The sequence below is a fragment of the Drosophila subobscura genome, chromosome E (genome assembly GCF_008121235.1).
Source record: "Drosophila subobscura isolate 14011-0131.10 chromosome E, UCBerk_Dsub_1.0, whole genome shotgun sequence".
Lineage (NCBI taxonomy): Eukaryota > Metazoa > Arthropoda > Insecta > Diptera > Drosophilidae > Drosophila > Drosophila subobscura.
Window position 1 is genome coordinate 5,242,620 of NC_048531.1, and position 16,272 is coordinate 5,258,891.

Genomic DNA, 16,272 nt, shown 5'->3' on the forward strand with positions numbered 1-16,272 from the left:
GGATTAACATCAGTTCTAGCTAAGCAATTGTCATGCTTAATCATCATTTATGATTTATCAGTTGCTGCTCAAGCAGATAGTCCAAAGTTCCCTCTAACCCGAAACCAAATATAAAATAATATAAAATGTTTTTTGTTTTGTTTTGTTTACACATTTAAAGATACATTTAAAATGTTTCTAGGGTTTATTTGACTAGTTCCATTTCATAAACAGTAATACAAGTTCATTTATGGTTTTGGTTTCTTCCACTATTCGCATTATTCGACGAACTCTGGCCGCGATGTACGATGGTTGATTGCTTGGTTTGGCAGCGGTGGGGGGCGGCCCCACAACCCAATCGTAGAACTAACAGTTTGGGCTTGAAGAAATTTGGTGTTTAGTCAGAAGGCCCTCCCCCGCATGGTGGAGGGACCAACTTGAAAAAGGTGTGAGCTTTCTTCGCCCCCAAACATGGGTAGCCAGCTCACAGTTGGATCGGGGGGCACGCCGCGCACACACACAAACACAAGTCGCGCGGAGTTCTGTAAAGTTGGGTTGGGGAGGGGGATGGGTTTACAATAAAGGATAAGGGTAATATAATAATTGTTAATTAATTAACTTTAGTTTAGGTTTTTAAGCATAGTTCACACCAAAAGTTGAAAACATTTACACTTATGTACATGCACACAGGACACACATTTAACAGACACATACATCCAAACACTTAATAAACATTTATATATATATATATATGTAGGTATATATGTGGTAGAATATGTGGTAATAGTAATAATTAGCAAACACACTTCCAGGAGTGCCTCGGAGTGCATCCTTTCCATGCCAGTTGCAAGTGTTTGCGTGTGTGTTTCGAGACTCTTTTAGCCATGGTTTTGTTTGTTGATTTGATGATTTGTTCTTCTACTTTTGTCGATTGGTTGTTTACATTTAAATAAAGGGTCACAAATTGTTTTGGTTTTACATAATAGTAAATTGGTGTTTGTTCTTCCTCTCCTTCTGTTATCTTCGGTATCCGCATATCCTAAATATTTAATCCGTATATCGTAGTCGTCAACATGGGTCGCGGGTTCTGTTCGTTTCTTAAAACCTCCTCAGGGCCAGGGTTCGCTTCAAGTAGAGACAAATGGCCCTGTGTATCAGCTCGTATTGCTCAGAGTTTTGGACCATGCCGCCGCGCTGCAAGCGCAGATTGCACACAATGCCCAGCACGTCCACGAAGATGTCTGGCATCTTGGGTAGCTTGTCAAAAGTGGGCGGCTCCTGGTGGTCAATTATCTGCCTAATATGCCGTATGGTGTTGCATGTGAAGCTGCTGTCGCTGTCGTCGTGCTGCGCCTCCGAGTTCAGCTCAAACTCTGCCGCGTTCAGAGCTTTGGTTAGCATGCCGGTGAGGGAGTAGGCCAGCGACTGACGCAGCTGTCGCACGGCATTCAGTATGGCCGTGAAGCAGCCAGTTCGCCCGATGCCAGCCGAGCAGTGGATGACGGGCAGGGGCTGCACGGCATTGAAGATGTCCTGCTTATAGATGTCCAGACGCTGAGCCGTCAGATGGGCATTGCGCACGCTGCGACTCTCGTCGTAGGTGTCGAACTCCGACTCGCATTTGCCCAGATTCAGGACATGCAGACAAGTGTCCAGCAGCGTATTGATGTCCCGCGGCGAATGGTGATCGGGCCAGTCCGGATACCAGTAGTGATAGCAGCAGATCTTCTGCAGATAATAGCTAGCCGTTTGCGGCACATGGATGCAGTAGAGCAGCACAAACTTGCGCACCGAGTAGCCGTTTCGCCGCACAATGCCCACGTTCTTCACCAGAAAGAAGTTGCTCTGCCCCGGCAGACTCTCCAGCACTTCTCGGTCCAGCGTCACCTTCAACGACTCGACGCCAATGTGCTGATAGCTGAGATCTTCGAGCTCATTGAGTGGCGGCGGTGCCACCGCAGTGTCCGGCACAGTTGCGGGCTGCAGATGCTGATCAAAGTATGCCCTGGCAGCCGCACTCAGTCGGAACACCTCGCACTTGGCGGCCACAGCGAATATCTCATTGAGATCGATGGGAAAGTAAATGGCGCACTTCTGTCGATTTGCCTCGGTGAAGTTGGTCAGCATCACGATCTTCTGGTAGTACTGCTGCAATATCTGCGATCGCTCCATGTGCGGACTGCTGCTGCTGCCCCCGTCCACGCAGCGGCGGATGTAGCGCTGCGTGTTCTGGTGGATCATCAGCCAGAACTCGTAGATGGTGTTGGGCAGCGGGCCCTGGGTGGCCACATAGCACTTGGACACGTAGTCGGGTCCCTGCAAGAGACAAAAACCAGAATCATTTCAATACTTATGAGCGGACAGGGACTCACCTTGATATAATTGGCATTGATGTAGGGCGCATCCTCCTGCTGCTGCTGGTGCTGCCCCTGTTGCTCCAGACTGAGCAGCTCGCTGGCCTCGGGCTCGAGCAGCACACGGGAATGCTCGTTGGGCAGAATCGTCTTGTAGCGATTCTTTGTTTGGGAGCCAAAGACCATGGGCTTCTCCTGATGATTGAGCGGCAGATCCCAGAACTCCTTGTGCAGATCGCAGAAGATGCGCTTCTGTTCGGCCTCCTCCAGCTGCGGCATCGACTGCACAATCCGCTTCACCACCGCCTGGTAGCAGGCGAGCAGCTCGCTGTCCTCCGAGCTGGGTGGCAGCTGATTCGTGGGCGTCTCCAGCTCTGCCTCGCGACCATTCGAGCCCAAAACCGGCGGCTGTTCAATGATGTTCTTGTTGGTCTTGTAGCTGTGATCGAACACATGATTGAGGCGTATCAAGTCGAACTGATTCAGCGGATTGGAGGCACTCTGCAGCATCTGGATGCTGGCCAAGTAGATCTTGAACTCCTCGCTGGTCGTCTGCGGCGACAGGGGCCGTGTCATGATGTTGCGCACCGTGCCGGCGCAGGTGCAGGCAATGCTCTGCTCGGTACTGGCCGGATCCTGCACCGGATTGGGCTGCAAATCAGAGGCAGAGCCGAAGCACACCTGACCAAAGAACTGCGAGCTCTGCTTGTTCGGATTGGTGTTCAGGTTCTCGGTGCTGAAGAACTTCCGCTGGTGCGGGGCCTGGCTGGAAGCAGCACAGCTGCAGACAGTCACCTTGGGCTGCTGTCCCCCACACACATCCGGCACGGGCAGCTCGCCTCCCCCGACGCCCAGAATGCTGCCCATGTTGAGGGTGAGACTCTGATTGGAGCCACGTCGCTCCAGCAGTCCACGTTTGGGTGTGGGCACATTCGAGCCGGATCCAGAGCCCGTGGAATTGGTGCGCATGCTCAAGCGGTTGTACTTCTCGGCATTCAGCATCGCCTGCTGCTGCTGCTGCAGGTCGCCGCACGAGGTGGTGGTGTGACCCTTCAGGGTGATGCTGTGCGTGGATCCCCGCCTGCGGAATAGGCCCTGACGATTGCCCTGGCTGCTGCTGCTGCTGGCAAGATGCTGTGGCGTCTGTTGCTGACTGGCGCCCGCCAGCTGTGCTGCTCCGCTGGCCGTACCGCCGCCAGCATCCAGGTTGCAGCTGGACTTTGAGTTGAGTATGGAGCCGAGGCTGTAGTTGGAGATGCTGAGGCCGCTGTTCATCAGGTTGCCGCACGAACTGTGCAGATTGAGCGTGAGACTGTGGTTGGAGCCACGTCGCTGTAGGAGATTCATCGATGAGGTGGACACCGTCGTCTTGGCCTGCAGATTCGGCATGGGCAAGTCCATGGACTTTTGCTTGAAGGGCGACTCCTTGGCAGAGGAACTGCCGCCGCCGCTGCCACCGCTGCCGCCAGAGGAGAACTCCACCAGAGTGAGGCATTCGGGCAAGGTCTTCAGATTCGTGCTGGACGAGTGCAGCAGCTGGTTGTGCTTGTGGGCGCTGCGCGGAGCCAGAGTGGCGCCCAGGCCAAACTTGGAGCTTCCGTCCATGCTGCAGGCGGACTTCAGCTCCGCGGCACTGCGCTGGGGCGAGTCGCTGAGGCTCATTTCCGAGTCCAGTGAGCTCTGGGCCGTGCTGGTGCTGCCGTGATATGGATTCTGCTTGCGATGGTACATCAGCCAGTTGGGATTGTCGATGCCCGGCGACTTGCGGCGCGGCGTACGACGGGCACTGTGACTGTTGTCGAGACGTGAGAGCGATGTCGAGTGTATGCCGGCGGTGGAGGTGGGCTGCTGCAGATGATGGATGTGTATGCCGCCGGCCAGGGGCTTGTTCTGGTTGTCCATCATGTCCTCGCAGCTGCCATGAGATTCGGTTATGTTGTGCACCACAATCGACAGCTCCGTCTCGTTGGCCGCCGAGTCCAGGGAGCGGGCCTTCTCCTTGGTGCTCTTGATGGTGGGCGTCTTTGGTTTGGGCAGCGGCGACACCTGCCCCCCACCAGAGTGCTTGATGGGCACATCTGTGATGCGAATGGTGAGATTATTCTTGTTCTTGCGATTCTTCCGCCCCTCGGCCCGCTGCTGATCCTGGGGTTGCTCCGCACGTGCCAGCTCGGCGGCCAGCGACTCCTTGCCCCTGAATCGCTGCATCTGAGCCGCCGCCTCCTCGATATGTACTGCATCGATGGGCGGCTCCTGCACGACATGATGATCGATCTCGGGGAAGCGAAAGAAGTTCCCGTTCTTGTAGCCCGCCGAATTGATAATGTTCAAGGGGGACCCATGGCCGGACAGATTCAGATTGTTAATGGACGACAGCAGCTTGGGCGAATAGGTGAGGCGACTCGCCTCCAGGCCGACGGGCGTCGAGGAGGATTCATCTCTGAATATAATTGTGGGTGAGTTGTGCTCGCTCTTGGACAGATACAGAGTGTTCTCCATATCGTCGCCAGACTTTGGGATCGTGTTCTCCTTGTCGGTGGTGCCTGTGCTGCTGGCGATGTGCGGTGAGCAGGATCGTCGATCGTAGAGCGAGAAACGCTTGAACTTTCGATTCAGTGTGGGTGACTGTGTGCTGCCGTGGTGGGGTGCATTCGGGTGGGCGATGGTGAACTGCTTGGGCGTATAGGGGCGTGTCGCATCCTCTACATCGTGGTCGGGCGCCTCTGTGGTGAGTAGTGTGGCGGTGGTGGCTGTAGCTGTGGCTGTGGCGGGGGCGACAACAACACCCCCTGGCGAATGCGTTGTTGTTTCGATTGTGGGCGATGGGAACTCAAAGGATGTTTGCATAAATTCCATGGGTGTGAAGTACGGTGTGCTCTTGTTGCTCTCCACATCCTCGCCATCAATTGTGGTCGGGTAGGGGGTCGGGGGCTGGGGGTATTCAATTGATGCATTTTCCTTGTTGTTGTTTTTTAACTTGTCCATTATACACACACACACACATACGCAAGTGCAAAAGCAAGGCGCACAAAGCGCATTCGCTTTGCCCCGTAAGTGCTTGGTTCCTCCTCACTCAATAAACATGCTTCCCTGCACAATCTATGCACTTTCTTTGATTATAACTATATCGCCATCATATGAAAATCATCATTTTCACAACACAACATTTTCTTTCGAGCACTAGGGCTCAGTGTGACCGCGAATTATCGATCAAATATGCCGTCTGACCCTCAGAAATATACGTTTTCCTTTGCGTAAATCTACCTAACCGCATATCATTTTCATCAATTTTGATATTCTAGCTAATATTACCAGACAGTTGGAGCTCCCAACACAGAAACTATAATTTAACCCGATTGAAGATTGAATTTTAAACCAGATATGCTTATTTTCATGACTACTCTTAATTGGCTTGTTTTCAAAACACAAAAAGGGTAAGAAAAAAATGCATTACACGTAAGTGGGAATGAAGTGTAACGTAAGTGTGAATGACTGCTACGTCATTTGACCGCTTGTTGCATGTTAACCGTTGTATGGCTTTTAAATACCCTATTTCACTTGATTAATGTTTAAATTCCGTTTTCAAAACTGCTTTTAAACATTTATAATGGGTTTATCTTAGAATAATAGAAAGAGAAAATTCCCCAGAGGAAGAATTAAAAAAACATTCGCATGGGGGTTTCAATACCATGTTCTTTAATAACCTTAAATATTAATTAAGCTACATTTCGAAAAGTTTATAATAAACAATATGCCGCAAAACGCAAATCGATTATTAACACACTTTTATAATTTGTGTGTATAAAATACTTGTTTGACTGAAATACTGAATTGTAAGACCAGAGCAATTTACAGTATTACTCCTTGCCTGCCGGTTGGCAGGTCTGTTTTGTTAACCGTGGTTTAGTGGGCTTTGACTATGGTTTCTAAATCGGTCTATTACCATGCAACCACATCTGATGCATGGCCCTAGACTGCGTCAAAAAGGCATCTGCCTCCAAGTCCAGTCGTTGAAATTGCCTGTCGTTCATCTGGACGTTCAAGGGTTTGTCTTCAACTGGCTTTCGGGACAGAGGCAGTTTATTCCAGAAAGGATCTGAGCACTGAGTGGCCAAAATTTGCTGCAACCTGTCCAGATGATAGCTGAGATAACTTTCGCAATCGGTGAACTCCGGAGGAGAATTTTCCTGCCCATTAGCCCCAGGAAGATCCATGGGCGCTGGCAAGGCATCGAATGAAGCTTCAGATTCGGTACTCTGGAAGCGAGCGCCGTATAATTCCAGTTCCATGCCACTAGAGTCGGTTTCTCCACTCTGGGACTCCTGGGACTCATCCTGAGAGTCATTCAGAGAGTTATTCTGGTGCTCCAGGCACTCATTCTGGCGCTCATTCTGAGGCTCACCCTGCGGTGCATTCTTTGGTTGTTTTTTCTGAAAAAACTGTTCGGGTTTTTTCAGCTGCTTCGGGACTACTTTCGCGATCTGTTTTTTTCTGCTGCACCTCTTGGACAGTTTTTCTCTCAGCAATTGGTTTCTTTTTAGCCACGGGTGGCGTCTCCTTCTTATATAGCATAACAAGATGTGGCTTGGGCTCCTCGTCGAATATCGTAAAGTTTGAGTCGATTGTCGCCCGCCTGTTGGCTTTGCACGGCTTTTGCTGCTTCCCGACACGTGGCGGTATGGCCATTTTGACGTTTGCCATTTGTTGGGCCGCAACGACATTCTCGACGGCCGCCGCGTAGCTGATGCCTGGCGTGACCGCGGCACCCACTGCCCTTGGGCTCGCACTCTGTAGGTGCATGTACGCGCCCAGCGGTTTCTGCCGCACGGGTACGACAAGGCAGTGCGCTGAAGCGCAGTTCGAATCTCCAACAGAGGCATTGTGGCTGCGCCCCAAAATTGATGGAGACGGCGTGGTCCCACGTCCCATGGCAGTGCTTTCCACTGATCCTGGCACAATCTTGCCCTGAAATATGATTTTGTTCAAGGCGAAATAATTGAGACAACAAAATCGAGAGCGAAACTTACAAATGTTTTGATATTTGGTACGCTCTTTTCTGCCATTTTTCTGGATTTAAATTCCCGTGCGTGTTAGCTCCTCTGTATTTAAGAAAACAAAACTAAAAATAATAATTCTCCGCTCTCAAATAAGTTTCCAATGAGTTTTTGTTGTAGTAGCACAAACCAATGTGACTGAGAGACTGTCAAGATCTGAGTCTCTGCTCCTGATATATTTTTCATAAAAAAAAAACTGAATTTTGTGTATCGATTTTCAAAATGTTTGCAGCCACACTGCTGCAACGTAAACTGAGCCTGGCTCTGCCGCACGCGTAAGTTTAGCCCTTTATTGTTTGTTCTTTTTAGCAATCATTTATTAGTAAACATTTGCTACCTGCAGCTTTCGGCCTGTGCCTCAGATGAACTACAGTGACACGAAAGCCCCGAATTTCTACATGTGGGGCGGTGGTTTGGGCAAGCTGCAGGGTGGCCTCAAGGAGGAGGAATACTTCACCACAGTAAATCTGGATCTGATTGACAAAATGCGCGACAAGAAGGCCATCGCCGAGTATCTACCCAATTGGGATGAGTACAACAAGGCCATAAACAATGCCGCCCTCTACACCACCGCATTGATGAACAAACACAAGAACGTACGCGAAGAGGCGTTTTTCATGTCCGAGGTAGGTTCACTTATCTAGCTGGAATTAATTTACATTTCTTAGCTTTGAATTTTACAGACTGCTGATAACTTCAAAACGCTGCAGGAGCGCAACCAGAAAGAGGAGGAGGCTATTGTCAAGGACGTTGATGCTGCTGGCAACATGCTGGAATAGCTTGAATAGTTAACCGTTTTCGTTTATAATTTCAGTGTTAAGGTGGGGTGAGCAAAGAGGATGGGTGAAAGTTCTGTGCACAAATAAAATTGTTAGTTTCTTTATTTTGAATTTAATACGTAATGGTTCTATTTATCGATAACATAGTTGGTTTTATTTTCTCTAGTTGGCAGCACTCGCTTTGAAAGATCAGCTGAGGCGCGCGCGCAAGTTTCACAAACTTTCGCAATCGTTTTGCATAAATCACACTTTATATATATCACATCACACTTGGATATACTATATACTTGATTGGTATATAAGGGAAACATGTTTACATTGCGTCGTCTCAGTCAGCGCTTGTATCCAAAGCAAATTCAGTAAGCTCCATGAACAACATTCTAGAAATTGCATAAGAAAATAAGATTTATACATATATGTGAATTATATTCTATTTTCAATCTGCAGGCATTTGAAAATGTCACAAATCGGTGAGCTCGGCAGCGGTGCCGGCAAGGGTGGTGGCGGCGGTGGCAGCATCCGCGAGGCAGGCGGCTCTTTTGGCAAAATGGAGGCTGCCCGCGAGGAGGAGTTCTTCCATAAGCAGCAAAAGGAGCAGCTAAAGAAGCTGAAGACCCAGACGGAAGCCAAGGCACCTGAGACGGACAAGAAATGAGAAAACTGATTTGTTTTTAATTGAAAATCGTTATTTAAAATATATACTATGTATGTTTAAAGTTGCTGTAACGCTTTAAAAGTTCATTGCTTGCGCCGGGTGAATGCCAAATCAGCTGTTCGATACTTTAACTCTGTGTCCCTGGGTCCACCCTGTCATTTGTTTACGGATCGTAGTAGGCAACAAAGCAGGCGATTGATAACAAAATGCTGATAAAGCATTCATGGAGACCTACAGATGCCCGCTTCTAGGCATCAGCAGCTTCATACAGTTCTTACCGGTTTGTACAAGTGTCTGGACACTGCCAGCGGACAAAGACAAAGTGCCGATGGCATCGACTATACAAAACAGCCTGAAAGTGGCACTTAGGAAGCGCATGAAGGATGCGCTCAAGCGCCTGGATGCAGAGTCCATAAAGCGGCAATCGCATGCAGTCACCGCAAAGGTAAAGCGCAGGCCCGGGGCCCATGACTGCGTGACGTTCATTCGGTTTGCCCCTTTTAGGTGCTGCAGAGCGAGGCCTTTCGGCAGGCGCAGCGTGTGAGCATCTATTTGAGCACCAGCGGCGAGGTGGACACCACGGAGCTGCTCTGCGAGATGTTTCGCCTGGAGAAGATGGTGTTTGTGCCGAGCTACGAGGGCGCAAGCATGAAAATGGTGCGCCTACGTGGCATGGAGGAGTACGAGAATCTGCCCCTGACCAAATGGAACATCAAGCAGCCCGACTTCAAGGATAATCGCGAAGATGCCATGACCAATGGTAAGTTGCAACTTGCTGTTAAGAGCTTTTAATCTCATCTCTGTTGCTCTTGCAGGTCACGGCATTGATCTGTTTATTGTGCCCGGCGTGGCATTCACACGCAATGGTGCTCGCATGGGCCATGGCATGGGCTACTATGATAAGTTTCTGCGCCATCACTCGGACAAGTATCCCCACAAGAAGATCTCCTTGATGGGCCTGGCGCTCAACGAACAGATTGTCGGCCAGGAGGAGCTGCCCATGGACAGCCACGATGTGCGCTTGCATAATGTTATAACCGAAAATTGAACTTAGATACGAGCTTTTCAGCATATTTTATAATCAAGATAAACTGACATTTTAAAGGGATATTCCCCCATCTTCCAGGAGATATTGCTTGTTCCATTCTTAGCGCAGATAGGGCGGTCGCGAGCGCAGGCCACGGCCACGCGATCTGCCACTGTAGTGGGGCGAGGAGTAGTGCGAGTCGCTGCCGCCAAAATGCGACTCCGAGCTGGAACGATACGACCCACCGCCGCCAGACTCTGTCCAACTGGAGGGCGAGCCCATGCGCATCATTTTCTTTTGTCTGCCCAAGGAAAAAGGTGAAAAATTAATTCAAAATTCAGTTGGAAGTTAAGTATTTTCCTTACCTAAAGGCAGCCGCTGCCGAGATGCGAGATCCCCGATTGCGTCCCACTCGCGAGCCCCGCAGCATGGACGGTATCTTGTTGTAGCCCGTTGGACCAGTGGGCTGTGCCCCACAGGTCTCCAGGGCCAGGAAGTCATCGACATGCAGCGACGGAGGACGTGAGGTATTGGGCGGACGCGAACGGAACAGATCGCCGCGAGAGGGTGGCGGCCGGGCAAAGCCTCGTCCACGCACCGCCGAGACAAACATTTTCTTCTCTGGCCGCCCGGTGGCGGGCTCCACCTCCACACGTCGTGTGCGGAAGCAGGGCGCTGTGGGCGTCATCTCGCGGTTGGACTGCGGCGAGCCGGACAGATTCAGCGTGCGCTTCGAGTCGCCGGAGGTGGCCAGGTCCGGGTTGAGGCAGACATTGGCCAGGTCGGTGAGGTCGCAGGCAATGCGCTCGTAGAGCGGCTCGTTCATGTCCTCGATCACCTCGATGGGCAGCGGCTCCAGCCAGTAGCGTGCCGTGAGCTGGGGATTCTCGGCCGTGGCGCAGTATCGCGTGAATATGGGACGCGCCTCATACTGGGTGACAATGCCCTCGGCTTGGGGCAGAAAAGGTTCCACGCTAAGTGATCCACTGGTGCTGCTGGCTGTCGGAGTGGCCAGCTCACTTTCGGTCTCCACGGCGGCGGCGGCAGGCAGCGTTTCCAGGCTGGCGCTTGCCTCCTGCCTGGAGGCATGCAGAATAATCAGTTGCTTGAGGTCGCACAGTGCCGCCTCATTGGCCACCGCCTTGTACTTGTCGAGCACGCGCAGGATGCGTGCCAGCACCGGCGGCCTGGCCATCTCAATGTCCTGGAACTCCACCAGTTGTGCCAGCTCCGTGGCGCCCAGCTTGAGGGTGCGATTGGGCATCGCAGACATCGGCGGCGGCGGCTCAATTTGCGTGAGCGAACGGAGCAGCAGGATCAGCGACTCGATGTTGGCATGGTACTCCACCGTCTCGTTGTGCAGGATGACGCGCTCCATCCAGGCCTGGAACTCGGTGAGCTTCTGCTTCAGCAGCTGCGCCAGGTGGTAAAAGGTGAAGCTGCCACAGGAGAAAATATCAGAAATCAGAAATCAAAGCACAAATCAAGGTCTGATCTGGGTAGAACTTACTCGTGCTCCGTGAGTATCACCAGATTGCGCACTGCCAGTATGGATATACCATGGGTGACCTCCACGCTGGTTAGATTACTGAACACAGCATCGATGATGCGCGGTATGAGTTCCTTGGGTGGCAGAGCGGCGGAGAGATTCAGCGCTGGCAGAGCCGTCGATTTGTGGAATATCAGCGAGATGCCCGAGTCCAGGAAGCTGTCGAGGATGCGATGCACCGCCTCCTGGCAGTTGGTCACCACCTCGTTGAACTCATTGAGCGCGAGCAGCGATTGGAAGAGCTCCCAGAACTTGCCGGACAGAATCGACAGCATGGAGCTCTTCAGCGGCGCAAAGGCGCACAGGCGCGTGGAGAATCGCAGCAGACGCTCCAGATTGGTGGTGGGAATGCAGTTGGATGTCTGGTACTCGGTGCACAGCAGCTCCGTGATTGTCTTGGCTATCAGCAGCGTCATGTTCGGGGCCAGATCCGAGAGCTGCATGCAAACGCGCTGCAGCAGCTCCGCCAGCTGGGGGAAGCTCGAGGGCGCCAGGGCCTCCACCAGCTTGGCAATCTGTCCGCTCTGCGGATGCAGATGGGCGGACCAGAGCTTCCGCTCGGTGATCAGTCGCTGCTTGTGCTGCTGCTTCAGTTGATCGCACAGCGGCTGGGGCATGGGCAATGGCAGTGGCAGCAGTTCCGCCAGCAGTTTGAGTCCTGTTTGGGTTGGAGCTCTGGATTAATGACTCGAGTCTCCCATGGAAACACTCACCTGGTATGAAGTGGGCGGGTCCATCGATGTTCTTCAGCACCTCGCGTATCATCAGCGTCCAGAGGGACTTGTGCAGCGACTCTGCATCCTGCTCGTGCGGCTGGGTGTAGGCCAACAGGCTCTGCACCACCTCCAGCTTGCACTGCTCCACCTCAGCGCCCGCCTGGCAGCGGGAGGGATAGTAGAAGAGCAGATAGTACACCTTCACCAGGTGATCGATGGCCGTGAGATCCTTGTAGGTGCCGTCGCGGCACAGTATGGCGTAGGAGAGCAGCTCGCGCAGGATCTGCAGGGTGGGCAGCATGATCTGGCAGCAGTGCACGCCCTGGATGGTCATCAGTGCGGGTGCATGGATGCCTGGCTGCTCGAAGTGCGCGCACAGCCGCTCCATGATCTGCAGCAGCAGCTGGACCCCATCCGCCGCATACAGCTGCAGGGCCACAAAGCGATGCTTCAGCTCCTCGGTGCCGTGCGACTTCTGGCCCGTGCGGCTGATGGCCAGGAAGCGGAGAATGCGCAGCGCCATGATCAGATCGCCGGGGAACGTGGTCAGATAGTCGAGCGAGCGCGTAATCACCTCCACCAGGGGCATGATGTCGTCGTAGACAAACACATTGATGGCCTCCAGGGGCTTCATGTAGACATACATCTCCTGCAGCACCGCCGACACCGAGGGCTCGAAGGTCTCGTGGTTCTTGGCCAGCTCCAGTATGACGCCACCGTGCTCGATGAGGTAGTCCAGCTGCTCGCAGTAGCGCACACAGGCGTCCACCATGTCCACGGCATAGCTGAGCACCGGACTCTTGTACTTGGTGCCCGGCGAGCTGAGCAGCTGGCGCTGCGTCTGCAGCCGCTGCTCCTTCTTGATCAGATCCATGAAGATCTTCAGGTTGTTGTTGAGGCCCAGCACCTCGACGGTGTGCTGTCGGCCGGCAGGATCGCAGGTCTGCGAGTAGATCGAGTGCATGTGCGTGGCTATCTTGATGGTGTCGTACTCGGGGCAGGCGGCCGTGAACACAATGGCGTCCAGGTGGTAGCGCGTCTGCACCTTGTAGGCCAACTCGATGCCCAGGCGCGCGAGGCGGGGGAGCACTGGCCGCATTATCGGCTGTCGCACAACAGGCGGTGGCGGCGCCAGCTTTGGCTCCTCCTCTTTCGGCTCATCCGATTTCTGCTCCTCACTCGCATCCATTGGCTGCTCCTTGTCCTGTTCTGCCTTTGGCGTTTCATCTGTCTTCGGCTCCTCCAGCACATGCGGCCTGGGCTGGCTGGGCACCTCGTCCAGGCCGAGGAGTATGGACACGATCATTTGGGTGACGGGAAAGGCATCGTCCACAAAGTAATCAATGCCCACATGGGACAGCAGCAGAGTGTGCATCAGGTCTAGGGTGCAGAGGAAAGTGGAGGGCGGCACCTCCCTGGGATTGCTCAGAATAATCAGCACAGACTCCGCGAGCGAGTGCTGGACAAAGTACGACTGGAGGGCATTGCCAAAGCTCCGCTGGGCCGTGGGATCGATGAGCACTTCGAACTTCTTGGAAACGGGCAGGAAACGGCGCGGCTGCTGGTAACTCAGTTGGCTGTTGGTCAGAGCGTCCATGAGCATCTGGAAGGCAAACTCAATCCTCTGACAAATCTCCAATCGGCTGGCATCTGGCGTTGCTTCCGTCCCCACACTGGCTTCTCGATCCACGAAGATCTGGCGGCAGCATTGCTGGACACTGGCCAAGGCCTCGTACAAGTGCAGCTTCTTGATGATGGCCTGCAGTGCGTATTTGGTTCTGGTCAGCTTGGCCGTCTTCAGGAAGTCCATGACCATCTGATAGCCATTTGTCTTCGCGGAGAGGAAGTGCTGCACGCCCAGGCGGGTGTCCAGCATGGCATAGACGGCCTTCAGCAGCTGCAGCTTAATGGACAGGGCCATGTAGGGCTCCTTGTAGAGGCTGAGCACGGCCTCGAACAGATCGAAGCCCTGCTCCTGCAGCAGGTGGCCAAAGAGCTGCTCATTGCTGCCCAGCAGCTCGGCCATGCGGGCACCCAGCTTGATGTGGCGTATCTTGAATGCGGGCTGCGGCTGCACGCAGGCCGCCTGGAAGCTCAGCGCCACCTGCAGCACATTGGCCGCCTGTCGCAGATGCACATCGTCGTGGCTGAAGAACTGCTGCAGCACAAAGTTGCGCCGCTTGTAGTGCTGCGAGAGATAGCCCAGCTGGTTGTTCAACTGCTCGCCCAGGTAGACAAACTGCTCGCGCTCGTCCGCGCTCAGGCCGTGCTCGTCGCTGAAGGCGGTGACGCTCTCGCAGCGTGTCTGCAGCGACAGCTTCTTGAAGAGCAGCCGCAGCGTTTCCAGCTCCTTGCTGAGGTGCGCCGCCAGGTCGCCCTCATAGATGAGCAGCGGCCGCTGCCACGGCTCGAACGCATCGATGGCTGGCGGGGCAACGGCGGCGGCAAACTCCAGCTCACGCTCGTACTCGGCTGCCGCCGCCACGTCCTCGGACTCGTCCTCTTCGTCATCGCCAATGATCTCGTCGTCGCTGAGAATCGGCTCAAATTGTTCCTGGGGTGTGCCAGAGCGCTCCTCATCCTCCCGGTCGCGATGCAGCGACTCCGACGAGTGTCGATAGCCACGCGTGGCCTGCATTTTGTAGTGGGATCGTGAGTCGTCATCGTCGTAGTCTATGGCATCGGGTGAGCGCGGTCTGATGGGTGAATCAATCGATGCTGGCGGCGTTCGTGGCCACTTGTGCTCATCTGCGTCCGAGCGGGAGCGATCGGAGCGCTTGCGACGCGACCGATGGCTGGAGTACTCCGGGGAACGCGACCAATCTCTCGACCCCTTGTCGCGCGAACTGAAATCAAAGCGAATAATGTTATTCATAGAACCTCCTGGAGTGGCTGGAGCTTGTTGCCTACCATCTGATGTACTCCCTTTCGTTGCTCTCCGAGTGCGTGTGCGTCCGCATGGGTGGCGGTGGTGGCGAGCGGTCCGTGGAATGGGTGGAGCGTCGCAGGCGACGCAGCTCTCGCTGCTCCTCCTCGGCATGTTGATGGTAGTGCTGCTGATGATCACGCGACAGCCCGTACTCCAAGTCATCGTGCTCGTAGTCGCTGACGACGGCCTTGTGCGGCACCAGCAGCTCGGCTGGAATCGGCTCCGCCCACTCATCCTTCAACACCTCCTCCTGCAGCAGGACATTGTGCGCCTCTGCGCTAAGATTGCACATCTCTGGGCCCGCAGGCTCGCACGGCAGCGTTGGACTGGCTATGGGCTGCGTCACCGAATTGGTCAAGACTCCATACACTGCCAGGGTGATGGTGCTGTACCAGCCGCGCAGGACGAGGCCATCGGTGGGGATCTTCTCCTGCGAACAGTCCAGATGGATGCAATCGTTCTGGTTGTAGCGCAACAAGCCCAGATTCTCGAACGCGGCACCCGGCATGCCCAGGTCGTTCACAAAGAACTCCAGATCGAATTTGGAGGGGTTTGTGGCGCCCAGACGAACGCCGCCCGGAAAGTCAGCCTGCACCCGGGCACCCAGCGGAATAATGCGCACTTGCGTGATGAACACCGGCTTCGGAAACTGCACCAGATCCAGGTTTATGTCCTACAGCAAAATGCGACGTGTGAACCAAAAGCCGTGTGTACTTTTGCGCTACTCACGGTTATATCTTCATGGGAAAAAGTGTCGAAGAACAACAGTTCGGCTCCATCGTCCACTTCGGTCATGTTGTCTGAGTGTTGTCTATCTCAGTAGTAGTTTTTATTCAGTTTTGTAAAACTATTTTCCCAAACAACCAAAATCGGGCGTCAAGTTAATTAGAGATGGACAAATCACATCGATACTATCTAAACAACCCTATTCAAATGCATTATTGAAACTAGCTAGTCTTGTAGAAACTTGTTTCATCCGTAAATAAATAAAACATTATAATTCTAGTGTTCGTTCGGTAAACAACTCTTTTTTGAGTTCAAAAATTTTCAATAACTTTATAATAATATTCAACATAAACTGAAGTACCTGGTCAATGCGGACTCATAATCTGCGACCAACCAATTTCGCTGTAGCGATTAAATATATAAAAACTAAATAAATAATGGTACCGTCCTAGCTAACAATGTTAACCCGAATATAAAAATCGAGTAATATTAATTTCAGCGATG

General features: G+C 53.0%; 7 protein-coding genes across 7 annotated transcripts; 3 read left to right on the forward strand and 4 right to left on the reverse strand.

The window, feature by feature from the left end:
• Window positions 1–165: 165 nt before the first annotated feature.
• LOC117890242 lies at window positions 166–5,545 on the reverse strand. Its single transcript, XM_034794988.1, has 2 exons — window positions 2,352–5,545; window positions 166–2,295 (listed from the first exon to the last, which is right to left on the reverse strand). Exons 1-2 carry the CDS (start codon window positions 5,316–5,318, stop codon window positions 1,078–1,080), a joined length of 4,185 nt encoding a protein of 1,394 aa, XP_034650879.1. The 5' UTR covers window positions 5,319–5,545; the 3' UTR covers window positions 166–1,077.
• Window positions 5,546–6,216: 671 nt separating this feature from the next.
• LOC117891044 lies at window positions 6,217–6,761 on the reverse strand. The gene has a single exon (XM_034796213.1). The coding sequence runs from the start codon at window positions 6,620–6,622 to the stop codon at window positions 6,260–6,262; it is 363 nt and encodes a 120-aa protein (XP_034652104.1). The 5' UTR covers window positions 6,623–6,761; the 3' UTR covers window positions 6,217–6,259.
• LOC117891045 lies at window positions 6,721–7,428 on the reverse strand. The gene is made up of 2 exons (XM_034796214.1): window positions 7,361–7,428; window positions 6,721–7,298 (listed from the first exon to the last, which is right to left on the reverse strand). The coding sequence occupies exons 1-2, from the start codon at window positions 7,394–7,396 to the stop codon at window positions 6,732–6,734; spliced, it is 603 nt and encodes a 200-aa protein (XP_034652105.1). The 5' UTR covers window positions 7,397–7,428; the 3' UTR covers window positions 6,721–6,731.
• An 86-nt stretch (window positions 7,429–7,514) lies between these two features.
• LOC117891046 lies at window positions 7,515–8,277 on the forward strand. The gene is made up of 3 exons (XM_034796215.1): window positions 7,515–7,662; window positions 7,731–8,013; window positions 8,071–8,277. Exons 1-3 carry the CDS (start codon window positions 7,610–7,612, stop codon window positions 8,164–8,166), a joined length of 432 nt encoding a protein of 143 aa, XP_034652106.1. The 5' UTR covers window positions 7,515–7,609; the 3' UTR covers window positions 8,167–8,277.
• A 93-nt stretch (window positions 8,278–8,370) lies between these two features.
• LOC117891055 (ATPase inhibitor A, mitochondrial) lies at window positions 8,371–8,872 on the forward strand. The gene is made up of 2 exons (XM_034796227.1): window positions 8,371–8,525; window positions 8,614–8,872. The coding sequence occupies exons 1-2, from the start codon at window positions 8,476–8,478 to the stop codon at window positions 8,819–8,821; spliced, it is 258 nt and encodes an 85-aa protein (XP_034652118.1). The 5' UTR covers window positions 8,371–8,475; the 3' UTR covers window positions 8,822–8,872.
• Window positions 8,873–9,031: 159 nt separating this feature from the next.
• Window positions 9,032–9,949, forward strand: LOC117891051 (5-formyltetrahydrofolate cyclo-ligase). The gene is made up of 3 exons (XM_034796224.1): window positions 9,032–9,266; window positions 9,326–9,581; window positions 9,637–9,949. The coding sequence occupies exons 1-3, from the start codon at window positions 9,045–9,047 to the stop codon at window positions 9,867–9,869; spliced, it is 711 nt and encodes a 236-aa protein (XP_034652115.1). The 5' UTR covers window positions 9,032–9,044; the 3' UTR covers window positions 9,870–9,949.
• On the reverse strand, window positions 9,866–15,932 carry LOC117891047 (protein virilizer). The gene is made up of 6 exons (XM_034796217.1): window positions 15,772–15,932; window positions 15,024–15,715; window positions 12,111–14,959; window positions 11,359–12,055; window positions 10,214–11,287; window positions 9,866–10,149 (listed from the first exon to the last, which is right to left on the reverse strand). The coding sequence occupies exons 1-6, from the start codon at window positions 15,835–15,837 to the stop codon at window positions 9,969–9,971; spliced, it is 5,559 nt and encodes a 1,852-aa protein (XP_034652108.1). The 5' UTR covers window positions 15,838–15,932; the 3' UTR covers window positions 9,866–9,968.
• Between the last annotated feature and the right edge of the window lie 340 nt (window positions 15,933–16,272).

Bases quoted from the DNA above. Each gene is read 5' to 3' on its own strand.
- LOC117891044 (XM_034796213.1), bottom strand. From the start codon at position 6,622: ATGGAACTGGAATTATACGGCGCTCGCTTCCAGAGTACCGAATCTGAA.
- LOC117891047 (XM_034796217.1), bottom strand. From the start codon at position 15,837: ATGACCGAAGTGGACGATGGAGCCGAACTGTTGTTCTTCGACACTTTT. The intron at 14,960-15,023 runs GTAGGCAACAAG...CTTTGATTTCAG, and splicing joins GAAAGGGAGTACATCAGATG to TTCGCGCGACAAGGGGTCGA. The intron at 11,288-11,358 runs GTAAGTTCTACC...CTCCTGTGGCAG, and splicing joins GTGATACTCACGGAGCACGA to CTTCACCTTTTACCACCTGG.
- LOC117890242 (XM_034794988.1), bottom strand. From the start codon at position 5,318: ATGGACAAGTTAAAAAACAACAACAAGGAAAATGCATCAATTGAATAC. The intron at 2,296-2,351 runs GTGAGTCCCTGT...TGTCTCTTGCAG, and splicing joins TCAATGCCAATTATATCAAG to GGACCCGACTACGTGTCCAA.
- LOC117891045 (XM_034796214.1), bottom strand. From the start codon at position 7,396: ATGGCAGAAAAGAGCGTACCAAATATCAAAACATTT. The intron at 7,299-7,360 runs GTAAGTTTCGCT...ATCATATTTCAG, and splicing joins TACCAAATATCAAAACATTT to GGCAAGATTGTGCCAGGATC.
- LOC117891046 (XM_034796215.1), top strand. From the start codon at position 7,610: ATGTTTGCAGCCACACTGCTGCAACGTAAACTGAGCCTGGCTCTGCCG. The intron at 7,663-7,730 runs GTAAGTTTAGCC...TGCTACCTGCAG, and splicing joins AGCCTGGCTCTGCCGCACGC to CTTTCGGCCTGTGCCTCAGA. The intron at 8,014-8,070 runs GTAGGTTCACTT...TGAATTTTACAG, and splicing joins AGGCGTTTTTCATGTCCGAG to ACTGCTGATAACTTCAAAAC.
- LOC117891055 (XM_034796227.1), top strand. From the start codon at position 8,476: ATGTTTACATTGCGTCGTCTCAGTCAGCGCTTGTATCCAAAGCAAATT. The intron at 8,526-8,613 runs GTAAGCTCCATG...TTCAATCTGCAG, and splicing joins TTGTATCCAAAGCAAATTCA to GCATTTGAAAATGTCACAAA.
- LOC117891051 (XM_034796224.1), top strand. From the start codon at position 9,045: ATGGAGACCTACAGATGCCCGCTTCTAGGCATCAGCAGCTTCATACAG. The intron at 9,267-9,325 runs GTAAAGCGCAGG...TGCCCCTTTTAG, and splicing joins CGCATGCAGTCACCGCAAAG to GTGCTGCAGAGCGAGGCCTT. The intron at 9,582-9,636 runs GTAAGTTGCAAC...TTGCTCTTGCAG, and splicing joins CGAAGATGCCATGACCAATG to GTCACGGCATTGATCTGTTT.